The sequence below is a fragment of the Rattus norvegicus genome, chromosome 4, assembly GCF_021556685.1.
Source record: "Rattus norvegicus strain SHRSP/BbbUtx chromosome 4, alternate assembly SHRSP_T2T, whole genome shotgun sequence".
NCBI classification, from domain to species: Eukaryota; Metazoa; Chordata; class Mammalia; order Rodentia; family Muridae; genus Rattus; species Rattus norvegicus.
The window spans coordinates 171,539,081-171,565,442 of NC_141537.1; the positions used below are offsets into that span (position 1 = coordinate 171,539,081).

Genomic DNA, 26,362 nt, shown 5'->3' on the forward strand with positions numbered 1-26,362 from the left:
CCCCCTGCCAATTTTAAATTTGTTATAAGAAAGTAATTATATTAATATATTACTTCTTCAAAAATACAGTGGAAGCCAGGTTGGAAAGGACATCACGAAGCCTTGGTGTTCCTGCCCTCAGGTTTCCTCGTGGGCCTTTATCTTAGTCGATCCTTTAAATGTAGACTAATATATGTAATACAGGCAGCTCTGTCAGTTTTTAAGTATTTATGGTCTACTCTTCATATGTTCTGAGGGTTTGAAAATAACAGGAGCACCCTACTTGACCAGAAGTCATTTTCAGAAAGAGGATGGATGTTTTTTATATAAGAACACTCCTGATAATGCAGCTAATTATACTCAAAGAGTGAAAGTGAATTACTTCAATGGATATAAAAGATATGTTTTTTTTTCTCCATCTTTATTAACTTGGGTATTTCTTATTTACATTTCGATTGTTATTCCCTTTCCCGGTTTCCAGGCCAACATCCCCCTAACCTCTCCCCCTCCCTTCTCATGGATGTTTCCCTCCCCATCCTCCCCCTATTACTGCCCTGCCTCCAACAATCCCGTTCACTGGGGGTTCAGTCTTGGCAGGACCAAGGGCTTCCCCTTCCACTGGTGCTCTTACTAGGATATTCATTGCTACCTATGAGGTCAGAGTCCAGGGTCAGTCCATGTATAGTCTTTGGGTAGTGACTTCGTCCCTGGGAGCTTTAAAAGATATGTTATAAACTCTTAAAGCTTCTCTTCCGTCTGTTAGAATCCAGTGTGAGCAAACTTGCTTTCCTTGCTGTTCTGGAAGTAGTTTCCAGGTCTGTAACAATCTTCCCATGGGAACTTGATACAAGTCAAATGAAAATGAATACAGGAAAGCAATCTGGGTCGGTAGACAATCTCAATTTTAAGTCCCAACCCTTACATAAAAGTCAGGCCCAGCAGCAGGAGTCTAACCCAGGGGAGTGGCTCAGACAGGTGGGTTCATGGCCCTGTTTGGCCAACCAGCTGAGCAGAAGCAGTGGCCTCCAGGTTCAGGGGACGATGGAGGAGGACACGTGATGTCGCTCTGGCCTCGCACATAGTCCTAACCAAGCATGAGCATCTGCACAGCACACAAACAGAAACAGTCTCTACTCCAGCTAATACATGTATGTGTTTCTCATCCTTGCCGTAACCTGCACTGAATTTATATAATATTTTCCACAAAGACACGTGATATGAAAGAATGGTGTTTTGCTTAAGCATTTACTCATATTGGACATTCTCGTGGTTATACAAATGTTAAACTATATCTCTCAGGTATTCCTTAGGAGAGTTTAAGTTGCTTGGTAATGAGTATATGAAGCTTGAAATTTTACATTGTGAGCACTGGAGAGATGGCTCAGCGGTGAAGAGCATTGACCGCTCTTGCAGAGGTCCTGAGTTCAATTCCCAGCAACCACATGGTGGCTCACAACTATCTGTAATGGGACCTGATGCCCTCTTCTGGTGTGTCTGAAGACAGCGACAGTGTACTCATACATAAGATAAAAAATTAATTTTTAAAAAGGAAAAGAAAAATGTATAAGGTGAATTAACCTTCTAAAACAGTGATCTGTGAGGGAAACCAGGTACTTGTGTAATACACTGACAGGAAAGTCATTGGCAAAGAGTTCATAAGTTATGTGTGTGCAACCTGGCCCTTTCCATCATACATGTGTCAGAACTGTCCTTTTGGTTAAATTTGCAGAAAACCAGACAAACAAGACAGTAGACTCTGCTGTTAATAAGAAAGCAGCTGATAGCACATCCCAGGTAAGATGTTTCCCTTTGCCGCAGCGTCATGTTATGATCAACAGACGTTTCCCTTACATCATAATTACAGGGTTTATTTATTTATTTTTTTTTATTTTTTATTTTTATTTTTTGAGACAGAATCTTTTGTAGTCCAGGCTAGTTTCAAACTCACTGCACGAGTCTTCTGTTCATTTTCCTTCTTTGCTGAATTTAGAGGTTCTTAATACTGTTGAATGTGACAGTGACTCTTGAGTGCTCTACAACACGTAATTTCTCGTTTGTATTCTTTTCCTTGTTGACTTGCGGAATGTCACTGTGAGCTCCACAGCAGTGCACTCTTCGTGTTCGGTCTGCTCGATGGTCTGTGGTACTTTCACATTGTAGATGTTTTCACCAGAAGGAAGTTATTTCTTCATGTACTCAACCACCCCACCTCACTTAACTAGTCGTAGTACATTTGTTTGTTGGGGTGTACCAGTGCACACCCCGAGATTAGAGGACAGCTCCTGCACGTCCGTTCTCTGGGGCTTGAGCTCAGGCCCGGTGCAGGTGCAGACGGAGCCTTCGTCTGCTGAGCCACTGCACTGGCCTCGCAGGTGGTGGGTGAGCTCCGCTCCATCTCCAGTTCTTCTCATTCTTTTTTTTTTGTTCTCTATTCTTTGGGTAGGAAAATTCCATTGGTCAAACATCATTTTCACTGAGCTCATCTCCATTCTGTAAACTGCCTTTGTGCCCAGCCAACATAACATAATATTTAATATTTATTCTTTGGGAATACCTGTGTACAATGTATTTTGATCACATACCATCCCTCCTCCCCTAAATGCTCCTGACCACATCTCTTCCCAACTTCACCTTGCACTTAATATCCAGAGTCCAGTTACTGCTGCCCATATGGGCACAGGCGTTGGGGGTAATCTACCAGTGGCCCAACCCTCTTCCAGCCGCCATCAACTGTTACTAATGCCATAGCCAGAGTGGGGCCTCATAAACCCTTTCTTCCCTCTGCTGGAGTCTGTCTGGCTTGATCTCTGAAGTTCTCATGCCGATAGTGCTGGCTGCAGGTTCATTACTACAGCTCTGTGTCATCTCACAGGCTCCTCCCCATTCCTCGGCTCTTATTTTGTTTCCAGCCCCTTTTCCACCATGTACTCTGAGCCTTGGGTGGTGATGGTGGCAGGGTGGGTTGTTCACAGATTGTCCCATTCATGGGCCCACACAAGTCTAGGTCCTTGACCACTTTTGTATTGACAGCTGCCCATTGCAGAGATGATTCCCTGGTTAAGGTCAAGAGCAGTACAGATCCATGGCTGCAAACATAAATATTTAGAAGACAGTTTGATAACATGACAGTTTAGCAAAGAACAATAATAAATCCACACCCCCACCCCTCAACCCCAGGGCATGTGCCTTCCTCAGCCATGGCCTTTGATCAGGTGTACAATACCAGGCACATTCCCTGCTGTGGAACAGACCTGAAATTGAATTGGAAAGTAGTCAGTTACACCCTGGCACTAATGTCACCATAACATGCTACTATTGTGCCAGTGGGAATGACTTACCTGGCAGATCAGTATTGGGCATGCAGGGACCAGTACTGGGAAAGACCATTGCTACCTTTCCTCTGCAGTGGCCTGCATAGTGCCTGCCAGCACTGAAAGACAATAGTGAGAAAGTTCCAGTTGGTTCCAGATTGAGTATAGTATCTTCAGCAGTACAGTCTTGCCATGTAGTTTTGGAAGACAGAGAGCAATGGTAATAGTAGTCTGTGTTGTCCTGTGGTCTCCATGACCGTAACCGTGCATAACACTGAGACTTTTATTTCATAGCCCATGTCTCCTAGAAGCAACATTGTCCACCCATACCTGCCTCTCTCTGCCTCCCGAGTGTGGGACTAAAGGTGTCCTGACTTTTGTTGTCCAAAGTTAAATTCCACTTTGCTGTATGCTTTTTTCCTCCCACATTTGGTAATAACTGCGATCAGTTGTTTCAAAATGCAGTAGCACTTTGAAGACTGGACTTGTAAATAATATATATAGTAAGTAATGACTTTGTATTCCACGAGGACTAGAAACTTCATTTTGAATTAAACCAATTTGTGGTGTTTGTAAGGGTTTTATAAGATTTAGAATCATCTGAGTTTTCTAAAGTCAGAGAACTCTTTGCTTAATTATCTTTATTATCATTATTACACTTCTCTATTTGTGTGTATGTGCCACAGAACCCTGTGGTGTTCTGAGGACAGTTCCGCATCAGTTCTGCATCGGGTGGGTCCTGGACCAGTCTCACCTAGTCAAGCTCTGTGGCAAGGACTCTTTCCCTGTGCAGCCATATCCCAGATGTAGTCTCCTTCTGTAGTTTCCCAAAACGACTTGACCTTTACAGAAGAGGGTACTAACTATTTAAATGAGTCTCATAATAATGGTGTGTCATTATGTCTCATATGTCAGAGCAGATTGTAGTCGTCATTTCTCAGCATTGCAACAGGTCACACGCTCTGTTAGGCATTTTGTATACACGTGTGTGTGCACATTTTGTGTATCTTTGCAGACTTACATGTCTGCACTCCAGAGGCTGACTCACAGAGCTCCTGAGCTGAGTCTGGTGCACGTGCCGGCTCTGCTGCTGGGCCGCTCGGCCTTCTGCCACTCCCCGTTTAGTTCTGTCTTTCATCCTAATTGTCTGATAATGATTCTCAACAGCGTGCCGAGTTTAGTCAGTTGAACACCTCCTAATGATGCAACAGTGCCTCCCCAGCCGAGATATTTCCATAACTGATGATTTAAGAGTAAGCTTGGCCAGGATTTTCATTGCCAGAAAGTGGATGTTAGTATTGAGTCATGCAGCCCTTAAGAGACTCTCGGCACTTCGGTTGTTCTGTGTAACAGCTTTATTTCTGAAACTGTTAGCATTTCAGTGGAAAATATTTGGAAATTACGTTTATCCTACCAATGACAGTTATTATATTTTACTTATCTATTTTGTGTTGGTACTCGCACATGTGTGCGTGCATCCTAGGGGAGAGTCAGGTCCTTCCTGCCTCCCTGTGTTCCAGAGCTCAGACATGGCAGCAAGTGCCTGTTGCTCACTGAGACGTCTGCTGGCCCCAGGAGTTCTGACTGCAGTGGTGCTAAGGTGTTGACTTGCCACGCTGCTGAGATACAGGGATTTCCTCTAGCCCGAGCTTGAAGGAGGCCATTTGTCCCTTTGCCTTTACTGTCACCACACATTTCCTTAGTAGCTGCTGCCAGTTCCATTGCAGAATCAAACAAGTTTTATTTTTCAGAGTGGAAAAGCTTCTAGCAATGACTCAAGTGGTGTCATTGATCTCACGATGGACGATGAGGACAGCGGGACTACACAAGGTACCAGAAGAGTGATCCCTCCCAGAAATGCTTTGGGAATGTTTCCTTCCTAGTATTCAGAAATGCTTTGGGAATGTTTCCTTCTTAGTATTTGGTGAAAATTTCCAGTGGTAACATTGATGTATCTACACTCCCCTTTTTATTATTTATTTATATTTCAAATACCATCCCCCTTCCTGCTCTCCCCTCCACTAACCCCCACCCCAACTCCCTCCCCTTTGCCTCTAAGAGGGTACTCCCGCCCCCACCCGCTCCTGCCTCACCCCTGTAGCATCCTCCTTCTCTGGGGCATCAAGCCTGCACAGGAACAAGTCCCTCCCCTCTCACTGATGCCAGATGAAGGAGTCCTCTGTCACATGTGTGGCGGGGGCCATGGAGCCACCCATGTGTGCTCTTTGGTTGGTGGTTTCGTCCCTGGGAGCTCTGAGGGGTCCAATTAATTGACATTGTTGTTCCTTCTTTGGGGTGGCAATCCCCTTCAGCTCCTTCAGTCCTTTCCAAACTTTTCCACTGGGGTCCCAGGCTCAGGCCAGTGGCGAGTATCTGCATCTGTCTCAGTCAGGTGCTGGCAGAGGACAGCCATATCAGGTTCCCGTCTGCAGGCACTTCCTGGCATCAGCAATAGTGTTGGGCTTTGGTGTCTGAGGATGGGATGGGTTATATGATGAGCAGTCTCTGGGTGGCCACCTCTCCTTTAGCCTCTACTCAGTGTTGTCCCTGCATTTCCTTTAGACAGGGATGATCCTAGGTTGATTTTTAGATGGGGGCGCCCCATTCCTCCCATGAGGGCCACGTCTGTCTACTAGAGGTGGTCTCTTCAGGTTCTATTTCCCTGTTGTTGGGTATTTTGGTTAATGTCGTCCCCACTGGGTCCTGGGAGCCTCTTGTGTCCCTGGCGCCTGGGACTTTCTAGTGGTTCTCCAAGTTCCTCACCCCCATGGCCACTTTCTTTCTATTCATTCTCCTGGCCCTCTGGACATCTCTCTATATTCCTTTTAGAATGAAAGTCTTTAATGTTAGAATTAAAATCAGCACTCAGCTCCTGAGTGAGTGTGAAAGGGATCCAGAGGGAGGCGGCAGTGAGAAAACAGCACTTAGGCTGCCTGTGCCACCCCTGAGCTCTTTCTCAGGAAACCTGATCCACATACCAGACTTAGGAAGCACCAGGATCAGTAAGAGACCCGGGAGTCATCACTAGTTCTTTGCTTGCTCCCTTAACCTCTCTCCCTTCTTTCTTCTCTCTTCCCTCCTCCCCTTCTCCACTCCTCTCCATCCCCTCTTCTGACGTAGATACTTTTAAGTATCTGCTTTCTTTTAGTGCTAGATGAGTAAAAATCAAAATTTTATGATCATTCTTATCAAGAATCTTTAATAATTTTCTTAGTTGTAGTATTCCAGAACTAACTCGGACAGATACTAAGGCATAGTCTGCAGTGTTTCATGAATAAAAGTTCCTGGGTCAAATCTAATTACAAGATTTTTTTACTTTTAATGTATACTAATTTAGCCTTTTCTGTGGTAATTTATAGTTTAAATGCCCAGTTCTGATTCAAAGTATGATATTTCTCAGATTTCTTTGGCTATCAAAGTGTCTTTGCTCACAGACATATGCAAAACCATGATAATGTATTTATTTGGAAAGATCTAATGCCAATTGTTTTTATCTTGAAGTCAGTAGACGTAGTTATGTTTTAGGGTATAAGACATGATTTGAGAGAAATGATAGCTAATTCTAGGCAGTGTATAGAAGTAGTGTAGAAAGCTGAGGTACGACTGAGCTCTTGTTGGTGTGACGGCCACCATGACTGCTATCATGGGTGATTTTTAAGAGTTTCAAATCATCACTTTACTTTCAGTTTTGTTCAGTTTGCTTTCGTGGATTGGTTTTGCTCTTGGGAATTCTTAGAGAACAAAAATAAACACTTAAGCAGGCTTCTTAGAGGGCAGAGCTGGCCATGAGGGTCCCAGGCAGTCCACCTGCCACCGAGCTGGCCTCTTTGGGCTGCTTTCATTGATCACGTCTGGGTCATCTTCGTTTTCCCATTCTAAAGAATATTGTTCTCCTCTTGCGACAAACCGAAGGACCCAGAGCTATACTCAAAAATGGGTGAGGATGTCAACTCCTAGAGAAAGTAGTTGGCTTATCTTCTTCAGAGTGCCCCTGTCAGGGTGTTTCCAGTGGTGAAGAGACCGGTTGGGCACTCTAAGCCCTTTGACTGTTAAGAAACATGCTGATGAGTAGTAAGCCTTATATAAAAATCTAAACAACTCTGAGTAATTGAGATTTAAAACCTTCACTCTACTACACTATCGTCTAGAAGAACGTCTTTGGTATGTTAGTAAATACATGTACAAGCATCTTTACAATGACGTTAATATTATATATTGAGTCCAGAAAATTGAACGATAAGACTGTATTTCTCTAAAAGTGTAAACTGGAATCTGTTAAGAGCCACTGGTGAATTCTTTAAATAGCTCCTGACTGGGTTTTCAAATCAGCAAAAATACACATAATCAGAACAAGAGAACATTGTTTCTGAAGAGGGCAATGTGATGTGGAGATGGCAAGCAAGTGTCAGCAGTCAGGCCTGGGTCACCTCGTGTCTTCTGTCATATTTATGTATCTGACCTTTTAATTAACAGACCCCAAGAAGCTAAATCCTCCTTCTGCGTCTACTGTGAGTACTTCTCAGCCCATGTCTCGACCATTGCAGCCCATTCTACCAGCACCACCTCTTCAGCCCTCAGGGGTGCCAACAAGTGGGCCATCTCAGGCAACTATCCACGTTCTGCCTACAGGTAAATTTGCTGACTCACCAAGCAGGAACTTTAGTAGCCCATTTATAGAACTGGCTCTGGAAGCAGTGGGAAGAATCAGCAGCATATTAAGAATAATTTCTAAAACTTTCAAGAGAATTTTGGTGGTTTGAATGTGCAATGTGACCTAGCTCTGCTCACTGCCCTAAGGAGCAACATGGGCAGAGAATAACTGTAAATGAGACTTTATCTGCGTCACTGTCATTTGCTCTTCTGAAGAGCAGAGCTAATTTAGCTCTCCAGAAAGGCTGGTTATAATGACTGTTCTGAATAGAACCAAGACATTTCAGGACTGGTCAGATTTTATTTTTTAAGTTGGAGATTGAACCTAAGCATGCTGGATAAGCAATCTGTTCCTGAGGCAGGCTCTGAGGCTCAGCTGGTTTTAAGTAACCTACCATAATATCAGCATTTAGGCCTTTATTGCTGTGAACAGACACCATGACCAAGGCCACTCTTAAAAGGCAAACAGCTAATTGGGGCTGGCTTCTACACTTGATCCAAAGGCAGGCAGGAGACTAGGCATAGCTTGAGCTCATTATGAGGCATAAAAGCCTGCCTCCACTGCCTGGGTTCAGCCTCGACACAGATCGGAGTTCTCAACTGAAAGCAGGGATGTCTGGAGGGTGCATGACAAACAGACAGACTACTCTTCTGGTGTAAATGGACAGGCAGGTTTTCAAGGCTTAAAGTTGCTCACTCCCGTTCCCCCTCGCCGCCCTTCTCGCTTGCTCGAAGCTTGAGGCTGCACACACTCTGCATTCTCTTGTGCATTCCGTGCACTCTGCTTTTTTCCTGTGCGGTCCCCGCTTCAGTCTCTCACACACGTCACACACATCTCACACACACTACATGCACTCTCCTTTCACTCACACACACTCTCCGTGCACACCTCACATTCTCTCTTCACAGTCACCTCATGCATCTCACTCTCACCTCACTTGCTTTCCACCTGCTCTCTCGCCTTTTTCTTGCCCCAGTCTTCTATTGATGCTCCAAAAGCAGGTGGAAAAAAAGGCATTGTATAATCATTGCCAAATCAAATTCAAAAAAATAACCACGTCCCACAAAGAGTTACGAATTACAATTGTTCCCCAAAGTTTTGAGCTCCCCTGTGTCCACAACAATAACTGCACACTTATCGTTATGTAAACCTTAACTCTTGACTTGGTGCACTGCAGAGCTCAGCTCCGCTACCTGCCTTGACCTATGATGCTCTAACGATAAGTGATGTGGGCAAAGCTGCCAGGCAGGGGCCAGAAAGAATCAAGTTAACCCTTGACTCAGTGTTTCCGCTAGCTTTCTGTTCCTTGCACACAGTGACTCTCGTAAGAGTCCCAGTCATTTGACCTAGTTTTACTAGGATATAATTGTATGTGTTCTATGCTTCCTTACCCAGGAACCACTCTCACTTGTCATGCAAAGCTTACTTCCTAACTTCAGGAACTCTTTCCTTTCATGGGTTCCAGTGTTGGCTCTACTTCATTTTCTAACAATGTCTAAAAACTTCCTTTGCAAGTCAAACATTAATTTGGAAACTACCATTGTGCAGTTATTGCATTGTTTCCAAGATGAGAACACACAGCATGCACCTGGGCCAGTAGGGCTGTGCTGTGCTGTGCTGTGCTGTGCCCCTATGCCTCTGTTTTTAATTAAGAATCATTATATCAAGGAACAGTTTCACAGAATTCACCAAAGCAGAAGGAAAAATAGGAAAGTCAGATATAATAGAATAATTGTGCACACAAGGCCAACTAAAAAGCAGTCATGCACAAATAAAATCTTATACAGCCATTGTCCAGGGCTAAGGTTAGGGGAAATCGGAACAAGTGTTTTTTGTTTTTTTTTTTATAAAGCTGTTATAGGCTGCTGAGACATCTCCAGTCTCCATCCTGGCCTCCTGAGGGCACTCCCTATTATGGTATGCTGTCCCCAGCACTCCACAGTGACACACTTCCTCCAACATGGCCATACCTCCTAATAGTGCCAGTCCCTATGGACTAAACATTCAAACATGAATCCATGGGGGGCCAAACCTAGTCAAACCAGCACAATCAGGAAGTTTATGCTAATATTTTACCTGCTTCATTTCAGAAAACAGTAAGATTGGGTATTCTCACTACAGGGCCTCTACCGCCTAAACTGTGTAGACGACATCCTGGCTTCTTACAGGTCAGGTTATTACTCAACGAGCTTACAGAAGCACTCTCCTGAATGACTAAATAGCTTGTCAGCCACAAAAGTTAGAATGCTAGAATATTTGTGAATACATTATTTTCTAATGGTTTAGCGAATCATTTGTTAATCTTCAAAATGGTTCTTGGTGCGGTAAGTGCCTGGAGTTTAGTGTAGTGCCTGGATGGGTGGTTTGCCTTTCAAATTTGCCTTGCATGTCCTGTCGCTTAAGCTGCTGTTTATCCTGCTGCCATTTCTAGCCAAAGCCGTGTGCTATGTGACTATGTCCTGTATAGAAGTTTATGCTGGTCTTTATATTCAAATGCTATTTTTCTATCTAAGTAGCTACATTGCATTTAAAACTTAGGAGTTCTGTGTCTCTTTGCCTTATCCAAAGTTCCAGGGACAGTTATGTAATTTATAGTTTAAAAGGAAGTGTCCTTATGCAAAGAGAGACATTGGTAGTTGTCATCAGATGCTGAAGAGTTCTTCTTTGCTTTCCATTCTGAGTAAGAAAATCCGTAAGCAAGATATAAACTACAGTAGAATGTCCACTGACGGGCTTCGGACATACTAAATCCTCTGGTCTGTAGCACCACAGAACCTTCTTGGAAGCTGTGTTTAAATGTAGGGAAGTATCGGCATCAAATGCCGACTCACCGTAAAGTAGGGAGTGCTGACAGGTAGACAGGAGACGGCCTCTTTCGCTAGTGATTTTATCTAGCACAGCACTAGCAAAAGCACATAGTTGCCAGAAGACTAAAGCTTTGTGGCTGCATTTTACTAGGCTGGACCGTGTCTGCATTTCAAAAGCTTAAAGAGCTTTCCTTTTATGGTGCCCTTTATGAGGTGACAACTGTGAGATTATGTATGCTTGTGCCAGTTCAGCCATGTATGTGAAAAACTCAAATCATCTTTCATTATCCACGTCAGGCAGCCAGCAAGCCTTTAGCAGATGCCTGCTATAGACAGGCTATGCTGTGCACGCGTGCCCTGCAGTGGCCTCAGCACAGTAGGGATGAGTGCCAGGTGACTGGTGCCGTGATTCAGGTTTAAGGGAAGGAGGCCACAGAATCAAAAGAATTCAAGTTATTGGTAGCCAAGAAGCATGCTTTTTTCTGTGGCACCACTTTCTGGTGTGTGTGTGTGGTTGGTGTGAATCTAGATGAGCCATCATCAGTCAGCGCTCAAGTTCACCTCAGCTCAGGTATTACCATGTTAGCAACAAAGAATTCAATAGAGAAGGGACCAGTAAACTGACTGCTGTTTTTAGTTTCCTGTTACATATTATTTTCTTCTACTTTTATTTGTTTTGCTTTATTTTTGGTTGTGAGCTTAGTCTTTGACAGCTGAGCCATTTATTCAGCTCTTTCACTTTATCCGTAAGCTAGCCCAGAATGTTCCTCAACTCATTTGTAGCCAAGGTAGCTTCAAACTCACTCTTGGAAATATTTGTGTGAGCCTTACTAATAGTGAGTTATTGCCTTACTAGAAATGTGCATTTCCCAGCACTCCCATTAGTTTAGGCATGAGCTAGATCCCACGTACAGAGTAGCACCAAGGACAACAAACTAAGACAGTGAGTCCATCCCAGTGCTGCAAACCAGCGTCAGTGCGAAACCACCTGCTCCAAGCCTGGCAACCTGCTGCAGTCCTCAGCTCCCCGCGGAGTGGCAGAAGAGAACTATCTCCCCTTTAAGATGTCAAAACAATTTAAAGTTTTTTTTTTTAATTTTTTTTATTTATTCATTTATTATATATAAGTACACTGTAGCTGTCTTCAGATACACCAGAAGAGGGCATCAGATCTCTCTACAGATGGCTGTGAGCCACCATGTGGTTGCTGGGAATTGAACTCATGACCTCTGGAAGAGCAGTCGGGTGCTCTTAACCTCTGAGCCATCTCTCCAGCCCCAATTTAAAGTTTTATGTCAGCATTATAAAATGTAGTTTCCAATAAGGCTTTGATTTGGACACTGGTACCCTTAGAAGAGAACTCATGTGGAAAGGGGAAGAGAGTAATTTCATATCATGATCCCCTCAAAACACATCTTTTTCCCCACTTCATCATGTACAGTTTTAGCATCTGCTAGAAGATTGTATGCAGTGCCTGTATATCAGAGCGGGAGCGGGATCTAAATAAAGCTGTTTAATAAACACTGTCAAGGTTTTGCAAAAAAGTCACTTGGAAGGTTGTAAGCTGTTATGTACTTCTACATCTGCAACCACCAGGAAGCTTTCTGGAAAACGTGTGTGTGATTGACTCACAGCGCCTAGTGCTTTGAGTTCAGAGGACAGAGACCAAAACCACCAGAGATGACAGTTGAGTCTAGAGAGATCCGGGAGAGATAAAGATGACCTCAGCGGCCAGCCTCGATGCAGATGGTGACATGGTCACACAGCAGAGACCAAGCTAGGCTCTGGAAACAAAAGTCAGATCACATGATGTGGGGCGCGCGCGCGCACACACACACACACACACACACACACACACACACACACACACACACACACACACACACACACACACACACAGAGCTCCTTTACATAAGGTCTGTTCTCTGAGCTCTGCTACTTTCTCTCTCTTCAGTCTGCTGAGTTGGTGAGTCTCGCTGGTGGGATGATAAGCTTCAACTGGAACTTGCCCCTTACTTGTAGGCAATGGTCTGATCTGCCCCTGTTCCCCGCCATAGTTGGCTCTGCTGACAGACACCTGGAGTAGGGAAAGTGCACGTGACCCACAGAGCTGGAGGAAGGGCAGGAGATGTGCGATCTGCACATGGTCCTGGCAGCCCTTTCCTCTGGTGGTTAGATTTTGTGTAATGGTAATTACTTCTGCTTGGTGGCTTCTTAACATAGAGTTGGCTGAATTCTTGATATTTGATTGTTTCCTTTAGCTCCAACCACCGTGAATGTAACACATCGTCCAGTAACTCAGGTGACCACAAGACTCCCTGTACCAAGAGCTCCTGCAAACCACCAAGTGGTTTATACCACTCTCCCCGCACCAACTACTCAGGCTCCCCTACGAGGAACTGTTATGCAGGCTCCTGCCGTCCGCCAGGTCAATCCGCAAAATAGTAAGAGGCTCTTTTCTTATATATGGCTTTGAAGTATATGTACTACTCTATACTGACGTAAGATTATCCATTATATGTGCAACAGCACACTTGCATGGTGTAATTAGTAACAATGTAGTACATTGGAAATTACGGATGCCATAGATCACCAGCCAGCCTGGTGCTCACAGAGATGCACCGCCTGTCTCCCAGGTGCTAGGATTAAAGGGGTCCAGCCCTACACGCAGCCTTTCTGATGACTTAGAGAAAGGTACTGGGTATATATACTGCGGGATGTATAGTCTTTGTATTGTCTGCAGTTTAACTTTGTTGCTGTAGTACCCTGTTTTGGTACTTATGTTTTGTACATCCCTGGCGTTATAGGAGTTGGCAGTGTAGACCAGGATGGCTTCAAGCTCACAGCCATCTGCCCCCCTGCCTCCTCCGTGCTGAGGGTTAAGGTGTGCACTAATGATTCCTACCTTGTCAAATCGAAGTTAGAACGGTAAGTTCTGGTTAATCCAGAAAAGTTACGGTAAAAGTCATCGCAAATCTAACAGGAAATTCAATTGATTTAAATAATAATTATGCCCAATCTGTATAAAATTAGCATGTATATTAATATCTTAGAATACATGGCTTCATCATAGAGTATAGCATATACAAACAAAGTATATAAAATTTAGAGGAAAATAATAAAAGTGAAACACTAGCGACGTTTGCCACACTAGGAAACACAACTACTCTTGTGTCTGTCTCTCCCTCTGCCACTCTCTATTAAATATTGACATCAGTGTAAGAGTCACTTACATATGCCCATCACACATGCATATAAACAGAGAATGTCAACGCTAATGTATAGTTGTGCATATATACTTATAAAATAACACATCTAGCTGCCTTAAAAAAACTGTAATGCCATTATTAACTGTTAATTTCTAAAGGAAATTAAACCAACTGGAGACCGGATCCATACTCTGGCTTTAAGTTTCTCAAGTTTGCAAGGATTTCCTCTAGGCAGTCGTTTGTTTGGGTTATAAATGACTTCTGGAGCGGTCCTGGCACTGAGTGCGGATCACCAATGCACTGAATGTCTGAGCAGCATGATTGGGAGAGTAGATCGCATGGCTCTAAATTCTCTACTTTTGTTGACTTGGTAATGTCACAGCAGTTTTCCTTGGTGTCCTCGGATGGTTAGCAGTATAAAGAGAAAAAATAGGGAACCCCCACTAACATAGGACCGGTGGCTTTTAGAAAAAGGATTTATTCATTTATGTGTCTGCCTGTCTGCCTGCCTGCGTGCCTGCCTGCACAGGCCAGAAAAAGATGTCCTGCTCAGATCACTTGGAGCAGGTGTTACAGGCAGTTGTGAGCCGGCCGATGTCGGTGCAGGGTCCTTTGCAAGAGCAGTAGCCCCAAGGACGGACTGCTTTCTTTTTTTTTTTTTTTGGTTCTTTTTTTTCGGAGCTGGGGACCGAACCCAGGGCCTTGCGCTTCCTAGGCAAGCGCTCTACCACTGAGCTAAATCCCCAACCCGGACGGACTGCTTTCTTAAGAGCCTCTGTCTGAAGATCCTTTGCGTCTTTGGCTCCGTCCAGTCTAGCTGCTGTCTACCTTGGAGGGCAGAGCAGTTGGTGTGTGTTTTATTTCTAGTTGTCCTCAGGAGGGTCTCTGTGCTGCTGTCATGTGTGTTACTGTCATGTCTTCCTGCTTCTCGGTCTCCTTCATGCTGCTGCGTGCAGCCTGCAGCACCACTCGAGAGAGTCTGTGAAGTGTCTGAGAACGACTTCTTCATCTTCATGTTTTGTCACAGCTTGGCTGGCTGACTACATTCCATTGGAATTTCTCGTCTTGACATTTAAAAAAAAAATGTTTACAATGACTGAACAAATAAATTTATAGTAGAATTTTCATATTTCCCTCAATTTTCTTTTGTAGGTGTTACAGTTCGAGTGCCTCAGACAACCACGTACGTTGTAAACAATGGACTGACTCTAGGATCCGCAGGGCCTCAGCTCACGGTGCATCACAGGCCACCACAAGTGCACAATGTAAATGTCAACACTTGCCTTTTGGACATCCTCAGTCTCTAAGCTGCTGGACCATTCCTGTTGCCCACCTGCCCTCCTCCCTCCTCTCTCTCCCCTCCCTCCCTCCCTCCTCTTCATCCCCTCCCCTCCCCTCCTGCCTTGCTTCCTTCCTTTCTTTCAACAGGGTTTCTCTGTGTAGCCTTGGCTATCCTGGATCTCACTCTGTAGACTGGGCTGACTCTGACCCTGGAACTCAGAGACCCACCTGTCTCTGCCTCCCAAGTGCCGGAATTAAAGGCATTCATTAGTCCCCACACCTGGCTACCACTTCCTTTCCTTAATATTAACAAAGGAAGGAGATAGCTCTTCTTCCCTCTAATAGAATGTCATTTTAGAAAACTTGATCTTATCATTCTGAAAAAGGACTGCTGCTTACTGTGTCTGACAGATAGGATGATGGCCCACGCTTCTGAGGGGACAGACAGTGTCTCCAACTCAGGTGTCAATTCCTTATGCTATGACTTTGTACTTCTTAAAATCTATAATTTCTAATTTCTGTCTTGTCATTAGTTTATCTTAAACGATCCACTGATAATTGGAATGCATTTTTTAACAAAAGGGCAGAAAATAAAGTATTTCCCTCTACATTTAGCTTTAAACAAAGTCATATTGTCGTGTGGCACAGTTATAACTGGTCTTTGGAAGTGCTGTCGCACGCATAGACATGAATATGCATAGGGTGTATGTGAGAGCAAGTGCTGCTCTCAGAGAGGCAAGGAGGAGGGCAGGCTGCTGCACATTACCCAGAGTTCTCCATGGGTGTTCACTGTGTCTCTAACATGCTGGTATGCTTTCCCTCCCTCACAGAGCACTCCAAGGCTGGTGCTGAAGGACTTTCTGGTCTTTACTGCTTGTGTGGCAGCTGATAGTCAGAGCTTGAGTCGGCAACCCATGGTGCCGCCTACAAGCCCCAGTGCTTATGGCTGTGTGTATGTGTCAGTGAGCCACGTCCCCGGCCCTAGAACCTAGATTTGAACAGCTGTGACCTTCATTAATCTTACTGAAATTTGAAAAGTAGCCCCATTGGTTGAGCATTTTACTGTACTGTTTACCCCTGTAATCCTATGGGGATCAGTAGTAGTGTTTTCACTTTGGCAGAAAAAAAGGAGGGGACGAAAATACAAGGTTGTGTGTCACGAAGGTATCGGCGGTTGGTTGCCCCGTGTCCTCGCCCACCACCGCCAGAGCCGGTCAGATCAGGGCGGCCTCCGCAACGGCCTTGCTTCAGGTCTAGCTGTTCTGAGGTGCATGACAAATTTCTGTTGTTGTAGCTACAAAAGTATGTTTTGCTTTCTTCAAGGAAAACAATAAACTAGACTAATTCCCCAGTTTATAATCCACCACAGCTTTTGAAAGCTTTTACTCTTAGAGCTTAAACTGTTTTGCTACAGGCGTAGACTTTTAATTTTATTTTAATGCAGTTAAAACTCCTTGTAAAGACATTCTCAAACATTTGAAGGGAAGAGAGTGTAGTTCCTGTATATCACCGTTTCAACAGGTTTCAGCTCTTGGCAGTTTGTCTCTATCCCTTGATCCCTATAGTACATGCTACATTTCTTGGTTTCCTTTGAGGCAGGGCTCTCCCTGTAGCTCAGACTGGGGCAAACTCTTGGTCCTCTTGCCTCAGTTTCCCAAAAGTTGGCATACCACAGGATCCCTGTCTATGTAGACACATTTGGTTCTTTTAAGTAAATACCTAGTGGTGTATTTCTAGTCTAAAACTTCACCAGCTGCACTGACAAAACCAACACAAAACAACACAAACCCTTGACTGGTTGTAAGTAACGTGGGAGTAGTCAAAAAGCATACGTAATTTATGTATTCAGAGTACAGCTGGCCATATACACTCTGAGCAAACCCATTCAACTCCTGTTCTTTCCTAAGCCCATGGTTTCAGTCAGTTTCTCTTAGCTTTGGCTAGCTGTATAGTTTTAATGAGTTGATTAAGTCACTTCAGGAAGAGATAATTACAGGAAATACAACAGCTCTCGGTGTGATACTACTCCCTTAACCTTGGGCTTCTATGAGCATGGTTTTGTCTGTTAACTGGTGAGTGTGTGTGCCTCTCCACAACTGTATGTATAATTTCTTTTCTACGAGAAATAGTGCCTTTGAGCAAACCATCCCCTTTGGAATCGTCACTATATGATTTCAGCTCCTTCCAGCTTCATTTTAACATGCGCAGTCCTCCTTGTTCTTTGAGTAGCTTCTCTTACAGTAGGATTGTATTTTGCATGCTCTCTTATTAGTAGGTTTTCTTCTGGGTTTTGAACTCTAGCTGAACGATAATTCCTTAGGGGCGATCACACTTAAGCTGTAACTTGGCACTTTTTTCTTTAAGACTGTAGAATATTTTGACTTTTAGACAGCTTAACTATATTAAGGCGTTGGAATCTAAAAGCATGTTACATTATTGAACTGTCCCATAATTCAGCATTGTATTAACTATCCATACAATTAGTACTGTATTGCTTTGCTTTGCTTGGGTGCTATAGTGCCTCACACAGTAGGGATAGCACTCGGCTGCATGCCCACCCTATGTTTTGTTCAGGAGTGTTGGTTAAAGGACAACGTGTGACTCCAGAAAGTCAATGAGTATCGTGTCCCACTTAGGTTCACTGTGTGTCCTGACTCTTACTGCTTTGAAAACTGTTATCAGTATCATCTGAGAACAGCTGTGGGCGCAGTGTTTTCAGTAACTGGTGCTGTGCGGGGTTAGGTCACCAGGGCTCTCCAGGGTCAGCTCCATGCTTCTGAATCACTGGTCGTAGCCTCCTCTTCTAGATCTTTCTGTCTTTTATGTCAAAGAAAGTGTTGGAACTTATTGTTGTTGGCTAACTTCCTGCTTCCTCTGCCACTGTTGCTCATGCTTCCCCTGGTACAGGGTGGAGAGCATTTGGCCGTTTTGCATCTATAAGTCTGTCCCCTGTCTTTCATAGTATCCCCTTTTCATCCGGACCCGCCAGACCGCAGTGCTATTCAGCGTCATCCAGACACGTGCTGCTGTCTTTATATGACAGTAGTTGTAGAGCGGTGTGATTGCATGTACCCGTTTATATGCTACACATAAGCGTATGTGCTTTCCTAAAATGAGAATCTACAGCAGAGGTTAAAGTGTAATTATTTGTTAGACATAGTTGTATCAACATCTCTTCCATGATAGTCCATTAGGAAGGGATTTCTGTTTCCCAAGGAGAACATAATGTTTGTGCTTTAGGAGGTCTAGTTGAGAAAGTTTAGCGTCATTGTCGGGGCAATGGTAGTGGTATTGGTGTTGTAGTTGTGAGGTTGTTAGTTAAGCTCTGTGTTCACTGAGGATCTTCTGAACCTGTTCTGTAATCACCAGAGACCAATCCACCTCTTCTTTCCTCAGGAGCCCCCACGCCCTCTGCATCCAGCGCCCTTACCAGAAGCCCCGCAGCCACAGCGCCTGCCCCCAGAAGCTGCCAACACTTCTCTGCCTCAGAAACCACACTTGAAGTTAGCGCGAGTGCAGAGTCAGAATGGCATTGTCCTGTCCTGGAGCGTCCTGGAAGTGGACCGGAGCTGTGCCACCGTGGACAGTTACCATCTGTACGCCTACCACGAGGAGCCCAGTGCCACTGCGCCCTCACAGTGGAAGAAGATCGGCGAAGTCAAAGCCCTCCCCTTGCCGATGGCTTGTACTCTCACGCAGTTTGTGTCTGGCAGCAAGTATTACTTTGCCGTGCGCGCCAAGGACATTTATGGCCGTTTTGGGCCTTTCTGTGACCCTCAGTCCACGGACGTGATCTCTTCGTCCCAGAGCAGTTAGACCTTGGAGCTCTTTAGCTTTCACTTTTGAAGGTTTCACATTTGGGCTTGTTTTTAATCTTGTGCATGAAATTCAATGTAAAAATCCATCTTGTGCAAGATCTCCCGGACAGATGACTGTATACACTACGTTTGTTTATGAACCGGAAGCAAAATAAATTCAGCCCATAAAGCAAGTCTTCCCCTGAACAGTTCAAACTTCGGGGTTTTGAAATGTATATTTATTCCTTGCTTTGGTTTTGAGGCTGGGGAATATGTATGGGTGTTTGTGTGTTTTCTTCCTTTCTTTGAAATTTTAAATTTCTAGTTGTATGTATATCACAGTGCGATCTCCTGTTTTCCTCTCAAATTTACCTCTCTTCCAGTAGGAAGTGTATTGGTGAGCGAATCTGAGGTGCAGAGCTGGTGTGATTCTGCCTCGAGGGGAGGCTAAGATCAAAGAATCTAAATAAAACCCAAAGAAAGAAATAAAGGAAAATATTCAGCTTAAAGTAGATGGATTTGAGCAGGGGATACTCCCTGTGTTTGCTTTGCTTTCTCAGTTGCTGACAAGGTGAACAGTGTCCTGCCCTCACCTGAGTTCCTGGCTTCTCCTTTTGTGTTCGTGCCTTAACTGCAGAAGTCTACAGGCCATGTGTCCATTATTGTAAATTCCTCTTTAAGCTTTCATTAGTTCATTGCCACCAAAATCCCGCACCCTTTTAAGTGTTTGAGAAGCAAGATGTGGACACGTGTGTGTGCACGCATTCTCCATGACGTCACTGTCCTCAGCTCCACAGTTCTGACTCATGTTTTAAGAACATATTTCTATCTTTGCCCATCATTTAACTGCCCATCTTAAATTGCCATAGTGTTTAGGAACAAATTTCCTTAAGGCTGTTTTAGCATCCATGTTATATTAGGGAATCCGAAGGAAGTTCTGGTTCATCTCAGCACTCAGCACTCACGGGGTGGTGTCCTTTCATGTCAGAATTCATGAAAGACTAGAAAAGCTCAGTTTCCTCTTGATTCTCAGGAGGTCCCTACTGCTTTAGTCAGAACTGTTTTGATGGTGCCAAGTGGAGTCTGATTTAATCTGGTTTCAGTAGAGCCTAAATGCTACCATTGGGGTCATTCCATACTTGGGGTAGATCTGCTCGCTTTACTGTTTCTCCTTCAATACATTAATAGACTCAGGCTCAGCCTTGCATTTCCAAGGCATGGCAGCTGCAGGGAGTCAGGCAGGTGCCTTCGAGACCTGAGGGGAGCACGAGCATTAGGGACAAGTGAGGCGTTTGTGGAGGCTGAAGGCACTTTTGAGCTGTCTTTCCTTACGGTATTTCAAGTCCTATTTCTACCTTCACAAGCTGCATCAGCCATTCACTTGTCCTGGTATTAAAAGCAGGAGCCCTGTTCCCTCTGTGTATTCTCTGATGGCTTACAGAAGGAATCGTTATGAAAAAAGTGTGTCTGTCATCTTTATGAAGGAAGCCTGCAGTTGCCAAAGTGTAAATGCTTCTAACCTTCCATTCTGAGAAAAAGGATAACCACAGCAGAATCCTTTTCCCACAAGTTCAGCTTGGCAAGCAATCATGTCACTAGGACTGCCAAGATTCACAATCATGGGAAACTGTTGCCAGTGTTATGGTAATAAGGCTTTGGGAAGGAAGAAATGATTTCCTAATTGCTGTGAGCATGTCTCTGTACTGAGGGTGTCTGTCTTACGGATGCAGTGTTGGTCTGGTCACCATCATTCCTGTTTAGTACAAAACGCGTATTCAGAATGTTTTTCCCTGGCTGGTCTGCTCACTGGCGAATGAGAGTCTCTGGATAATATGTTTGTTTCTATTAAGTAATTATTTTGTATTTACGAGTTCTTCTTTAAAAAGTTTTCATAGTGTTACATAATCACGTGAAGAAAGCCCAGTGGGTGTTTTTTTTTTTTTTGTCAAAGGAAAAAAAAGTCCCAAATAATGGCTCTAGATGTGACTTACTTACTTCAGAAAGTAATTACTGTAAACTGTTTATTCCAGATTGGAAGAAGGTATAGACAGAGAGTGTAATCGTGGGCCGTCTCCTCAGATGACTGTCATGATGCTTTTCTTTGGGCAGCAGTCATGTTGAGTTTCCCGAATATGCTCAACCTGTGAGTGGCAAAATGTAGGTGCTGACGGGTATCGGCTTTTTATCTGGCTGTTGGTGAGGGAGAGTGGAGGACTTTTTACTTCCTGGTGTCTTTTCTCAAAAGTATTATAAACAAGCTCAGTTGTCCCCTTTCTGGGGGTTCCGGTTTGCTACATTTTTAGCCTGACAATACTGGTAAGTAAGTATTGACTTACTGGGAATCCTGGAGACTTCTGAAAGTTCTAGATGAGGCATCAGTCAGTAGTAACCAGTGGTAACAGCTGTGTCTGTTACTCCCAGCTTTGCACTTTGAGTACTTTTCACCCTGTATTAAGTGTGAGTAAGCCTCTGTGTTCTCGCTGATGGCATACAGAGACTGCATGTTGTAGCAGTTCATGTCACAAGCTGACTGTGTCCCTCCGTTTCTCCGGGCCCCTCTCCACGCTCGATCTCTTTTAAATCTGCAGAGTGCTGTGTGTACTGTGTGATGGATGCAGTATGACTTTATGAACATAACAGAGCTTTCTTCCTTGGAAGTACTTGTTGGGATAGCATTTGCCTCACAGAGAGGCATCCTTCCCCAGCCCCCACCTATGCCAGACAAAGGATGCCTTGAAAACACTGAGAGAAGCAAGCATGGGGTCCCAGAGGCATCTCTTCAGAGCTCTCTTCCGGTGTTGGACAGGTGTTCTGGTGGCTTGCTCCAAGTGCTTTAAATAGCCTCAGAATTACCACTTGGTGTCAGTGTGAGGTGGTATTCATTTTGCTTCCCATGAGTCTCCCAGTACCATATGTGATTTAGAATGCTCTATGTGGCTTCCTCTGTTGACATCTGTGATTTCACCCCATAGGTCCTACAGAGAAAGCCTTCCTTCTTCTGATTCCTCCTCAGGCCATTTCACTATCTCAATATGGTAATTTCCCCCCTTGCCTGTGACCGGGTGGACTGGAACTAGAAATGTCCTTGTGCTGTCGAAAACAGCTCTGTAACCATGCGCGATTCTGTCTTCCTTAATTATTTTCTGGGCAAATGGCTTTAAAAAATATTTAAGGGACACACAACAATTAGAGCAATTATGAGGGGTTTGTTGTCGTAGGAGACTAATTCTTAAAACTCATCCCCTTGAGCCAGCCGAAAAGGAGGAGCTGAAGTCACGCTCTGCTCTGCTCCCATCTGCAAATGACTTTATCATGTTTGAGCTTTTGTTTTGTGTTTTATATGTAGCGATAGCAGAGTACCTATCATTTAAATATTTAAATGTTTCCTCTCTTTATGTAAATAAGGGAACTAAGCAATCAAACACCTTCTGGGCGATCCTAGCAGAGGACTTTATCAACCATTTCAAATGTACATGTAACAATGAGCCCCTGTAGGAAACGCGCATCCCAATGTCTGTCTGCCGAGGTTGGAAATGTAAATACTGAGATGTTTCAGACCCTCTAAAGTCTGACGCCAACTGCGAGGCAGCAGGTCGGTCACCCTATTTTTATTAGGTTTTGAAGGTTTTAATTTTCATTCTTATCTAAATGTACAGTAGAGTGGTGTCTGTCTGTCGACTGTAGTGGGGTTTGTCCGGCAAGCCTGAACTTTATACTTTGAAATAAATGACTGGGTTTTTAACATTCTGAGTACCCTGCCTCATTCCGAGATTTCTCAATCCATGTGTTTCTTTAAAAACTTGCACTTCGTCACAAGAACCCCTTGCTGCCTGTTGAGTGTGTCTTATTTAACCTATTTGGCAGTTCCCTGGTACTCAACCCATATGTCGTTCCCTGGCTTTGGAAGAGGGGGTGTTAGGCAGAATTGCTGCCTGGTTAGATATGGCGTTTTCAACTAGTGAGAGACAACTGCATGACTAGCCTGCTGTCCATTAACGACTGGGAAGGATCACAAACGGCCTCATTTGAACTCCCCCAACCCCAAGGGCTTTGCTGGTAGCAGCAGGGGTAGGAGAAAGACCTCCAGAAATGCAGGTGCCTGGTACCGAGAAGTGGCCCTCATCCTACTTCAAGCTCCTCTGGCTAGAACTTGGCTATACCGTGAGCTTTGATGTTTGCAGGCCTAAGAGGAGAACGGTGGACTGTGACAGGGCTTCTATTACCCTTTGGTGTATTTGTTTCACACATAGCGTTCATTCTACAGCTCTCTGCCCTTCAGGAAATGTTTGCTGTTAAACAAAACCATGGAAAAATGGATGGGTGTGGGCCGATGGACCATGCTAGGAGGTTAGTAAGGTCGAGTGGGTTCAGAGTCCCAGCTACTCACCTGAGGATGGTAGGCATCTCCCTGCTTCCTGCCACATCCCTGGCTGGGAAAACATGACCACATTCCCCACATGACCATGGTCACATAGATCAGAACAGAATTCTCCATGCTAATGAGGTATTGAGATGGGCCCTGGGGGTTTAGGCAAGGAGCTTCCCTTCCCAGACATTCCTTCCTGCCAGAGATGGTTAATACCTGGTTCACCCTGAGGAGGTGGTATACACCGATTTTCTACGATGAACAGTCACTTTGGAACCAAGGACTGTCTAATCAAGAACCGCCATGGGGAGCAAGGAGAAAGCCTTCATCTACAGAGGCCTGCCATCCAAGTCTCCTGCTGAAAGTTTCTCCCACTCCCCAACTCACCACTGCTGAGCTAAGGGCCTCCTCCTTTCCCAACTTCCTGTGACTTCCAGCGACTTAAGAGCGGCCATCTGGATGTCCAGGAGTTTAGTAGCCCCTTGCAGGCCTGCGGGCCCCCTCGGTTCCCCACTCTGGTTCCATTGGCGGCTTGACACTTGGGGGTCAGGGAGTCCCAGCTTCAGCTCAGCCTATGTTGTTTCTCCCTCAGGCTGAGGCCTCCACTCAAGGCTGCGCTCCCCTCCCCTGCCAAGTGGTGAATTGGTGCTTCCTGTTTTGCTTGCCCAAGCGCCAATTCAAGGCTGAACGCAGGACCACAGATGGGAAGTTAATATTTTTTTATTAAGAGTACAGATGGGAAAATATAACTGAAGTGCCTTTGGTATCTTATTGGCAGCTTTCTGTCATCTCCATTCCTCAGTTTTTGTCCTATGTCAAGATTGGTTTCATGGTGACAAAATCAAAGTCAAAGACATCTGGCATCCCCTGGTGGAGCGTGTCATTGAACCGATTCCAGTTAAAGGGTGGGAGGCCATTTTGTACCGTGGGGCCACTAATGGCATAGGCTTTATACTGAGATGCAAGGAAGATGTCCGCCACCTGGAAAAAGAGGAAAACACTTGAAAAGACCATGTAAAATCTGACTGACTATGTAGCCTTCATCCCCTTTCTCAAGGGCGTGGTGTGGTTTGTTTTAGTTTGCACGAATGGTATTTTGTCTGCATGAGTGTACGTGCACCAATGCCTGCAGTACCCGTGGAAGCCTGAAGAGGGTGCTGTATATCCCAGAACTGGAGTTCAGATGGTTGTTAATCTTGCCTCTGGCCTAACTCCTGGTTAGGAGTAAATGCAAAGCAGCAGTGTTTGTTACCTTGGTGTCATAGCACCCTCCAGGGCTTGGACTGGCTTCATTCAGGTCCTCGCGGCAGCAGATGGTACTGCAGGGATCCCCCTTACTGTAGGGGTCCACCTTGTAATCTAGGAGACACAGTGGTGAGGAAGAATAGGTGTGGGCTATTCAGACATATACTTGGTCAATGATCATTAAAGAGTATATCCCATTGGCTCTCCACCCCAGCCTGCTGCCAGATACAGACATCGCTCTAGGATTGCACTAGGAAATAACTAAGTGCAAATCCCCCATCCCAGGACCAGCCTTCCTCAAGAGCCACCCCCCAAAAAGGAGAAAGAGAAGGTAAATACGCATCGCCATTTTCCAACAGGTGAAATACAAACTAGGCTTGGAAAGTCTTCACCAAAAGAAAGCGTTTGAGTATTTTAGCTGCCTGTGTGCTTGGGAGTCGTGCTGGCAGGAGGTTAGGCGATGCTACGGAAATGATTATTTTTGTATTTTACATGTTTGCTTTTGTTCTTGTTTTTTCTTTGTGTGTGGGGGGAAGGGGGGTCAGGTAAAAAGATCTGTAGAGCCCGGTGTAGTTCTATACATCCACAATTCCAACACTGGGGAGGTAGACAGGACGATCAAGAATTCGATTTTGGTGTCTGTATGTGTGCTGACAAGGATGTGTGCACACCATGGTGTACTTGTGGTGGTCAGAAGAGAACTTGTGGAAGTCTGTCCTCTCGCTGTGTGGGTCCAGAGGCTCGAAGCCAGCTGAGTAACTTGGCAACAAGTGTGTCTTCATCTGCTGAACCATCCTGCCAGCCTTCCGGAAATGTCTGAGATTTTAGAAAGGAGTTACATGTTCTATTTGTTGAGCGATATGTGTAGAGCACTGATAGTATCCTGAATATTGGTTCAGATAATTTCCTAAAATTCCCTCTAGTACAGAGATGGTTAACTTATTTCACGGGGAAGAAAAGGGGTTTTGCAGAGGGACTCTTGAGAAACGTGCTACGTACTGTTGTATCGCATGATATGTTTCATGGAGGCCATGTCTGTCACGGTCCCTTGGTCACGCCTGAAGATTTTGGCTCGTGGAGCTAAGTCATAAGAGTAGTCCAAACCCAGCTTGTGAACCAGCAGTGGGTAGCCACTCCAGTTGTAGACCGTTTTGTGGAAAGGAATATTATAGGAAGCCCAATATCCTGATTTGGGATGGAAGAAAACGGTGGGGTTGAGCAGGGGGAGATGGGAAGAGAAGGGGAAGAAAAGAAGAAAGTTATCAAGTGCTAGTGCATTTGAAAATTACATGTGTAGCTACAAAATGAAGTAGCACAGGAGATGAAGCTGTAACTGAACCCGGAGGCCACAGTGGTCCTTCTAAACTCCAGAGGGGAGGGGAGGGGAGGGGAGCATAAGAAGTCTTTGGTTTTCACTCCAACTTGTTAGTGTAATCTTAGAGCCCAGACAGTAACATTGTTCTCTGTGGACCAAAAAGTGAAATGGCGCAGTGTTCTGGGAGCTGCCTGAGGTCCATCTGGTGAGTAGGATGCCCTGACCACAGATGCTCGTCACTCTGATGGAAGACACCACACTGTCATCAGAAAACCCGAGTTCTAGCCAGGTTTATGGATGAATTAGGTCTTAGGCACTTAGCCCCATTTCCCTTTTTTGTGAGAAGGGAAGGGGTGCCCATGATGAGTGGGCATGGGGTGCGGGTGGTCTCTCATGTTCCA

At 44.8% G+C, this 26,362-nt stretch overlaps 2 protein-coding genes across 10 annotated transcripts in view; one reads left to right on the forward strand and one right to left on the reverse strand.

The window, feature by feature from the left end:
• Positions 1-22,777, forward strand: part of Atf7ip (activating transcription factor 7 interacting protein) — an 85,742-nt gene extending 62,965 nt beyond the window's left edge. For all 9 annotated transcript variants that reach the window (NM_001107893.3, XM_087657753.1, XM_087657759.1 and 6 more), the window contains 6 exons: positions 1,709-1,773; positions 5,042-5,120; positions 7,764-7,919; positions 13,010-13,192; positions 15,110-15,222; positions 18,635-22,777. In NM_001107893.3, the coding sequence (NP_001101363.2) occupies positions 1,709-1,773; positions 5,042-5,120; positions 7,764-7,919; positions 13,010-13,192; positions 15,110-15,222; positions 18,635-19,054 (1,016 nt within the window). In that variant the 3' untranslated portion in view covers positions 19,055-22,777. The remainder of the gene's footprint in view (positions 1-1,708; positions 1,774-5,041; positions 5,121-7,763; positions 7,920-13,009; positions 13,193-15,109; positions 15,223-18,634) is intronic.
• A 1,328-nt stretch (positions 22,778-24,105) lies between these two features.
• Positions 24,106-26,362, reverse strand: part of Plbd1 (phospholipase B domain containing 1) — a 56,287-nt gene continuing 54,030 nt past the window's right edge. Inside the window, exons 9-11 of the mRNA NM_001013927.1 lie at positions 25,646-25,831; positions 24,654-24,760; positions 24,106-24,382 (exon numbers count right to left, since the gene is read on the reverse strand). Of these exons, the coding sequence (NP_001013949.1) occupies positions 24,212-24,382; positions 24,654-24,760; positions 25,646-25,831 (464 nt within the window). The 3' untranslated portion in view covers positions 24,106-24,211. The remainder of the gene's footprint in view (positions 24,383-24,653; positions 24,761-25,645; positions 25,832-26,362) is intronic.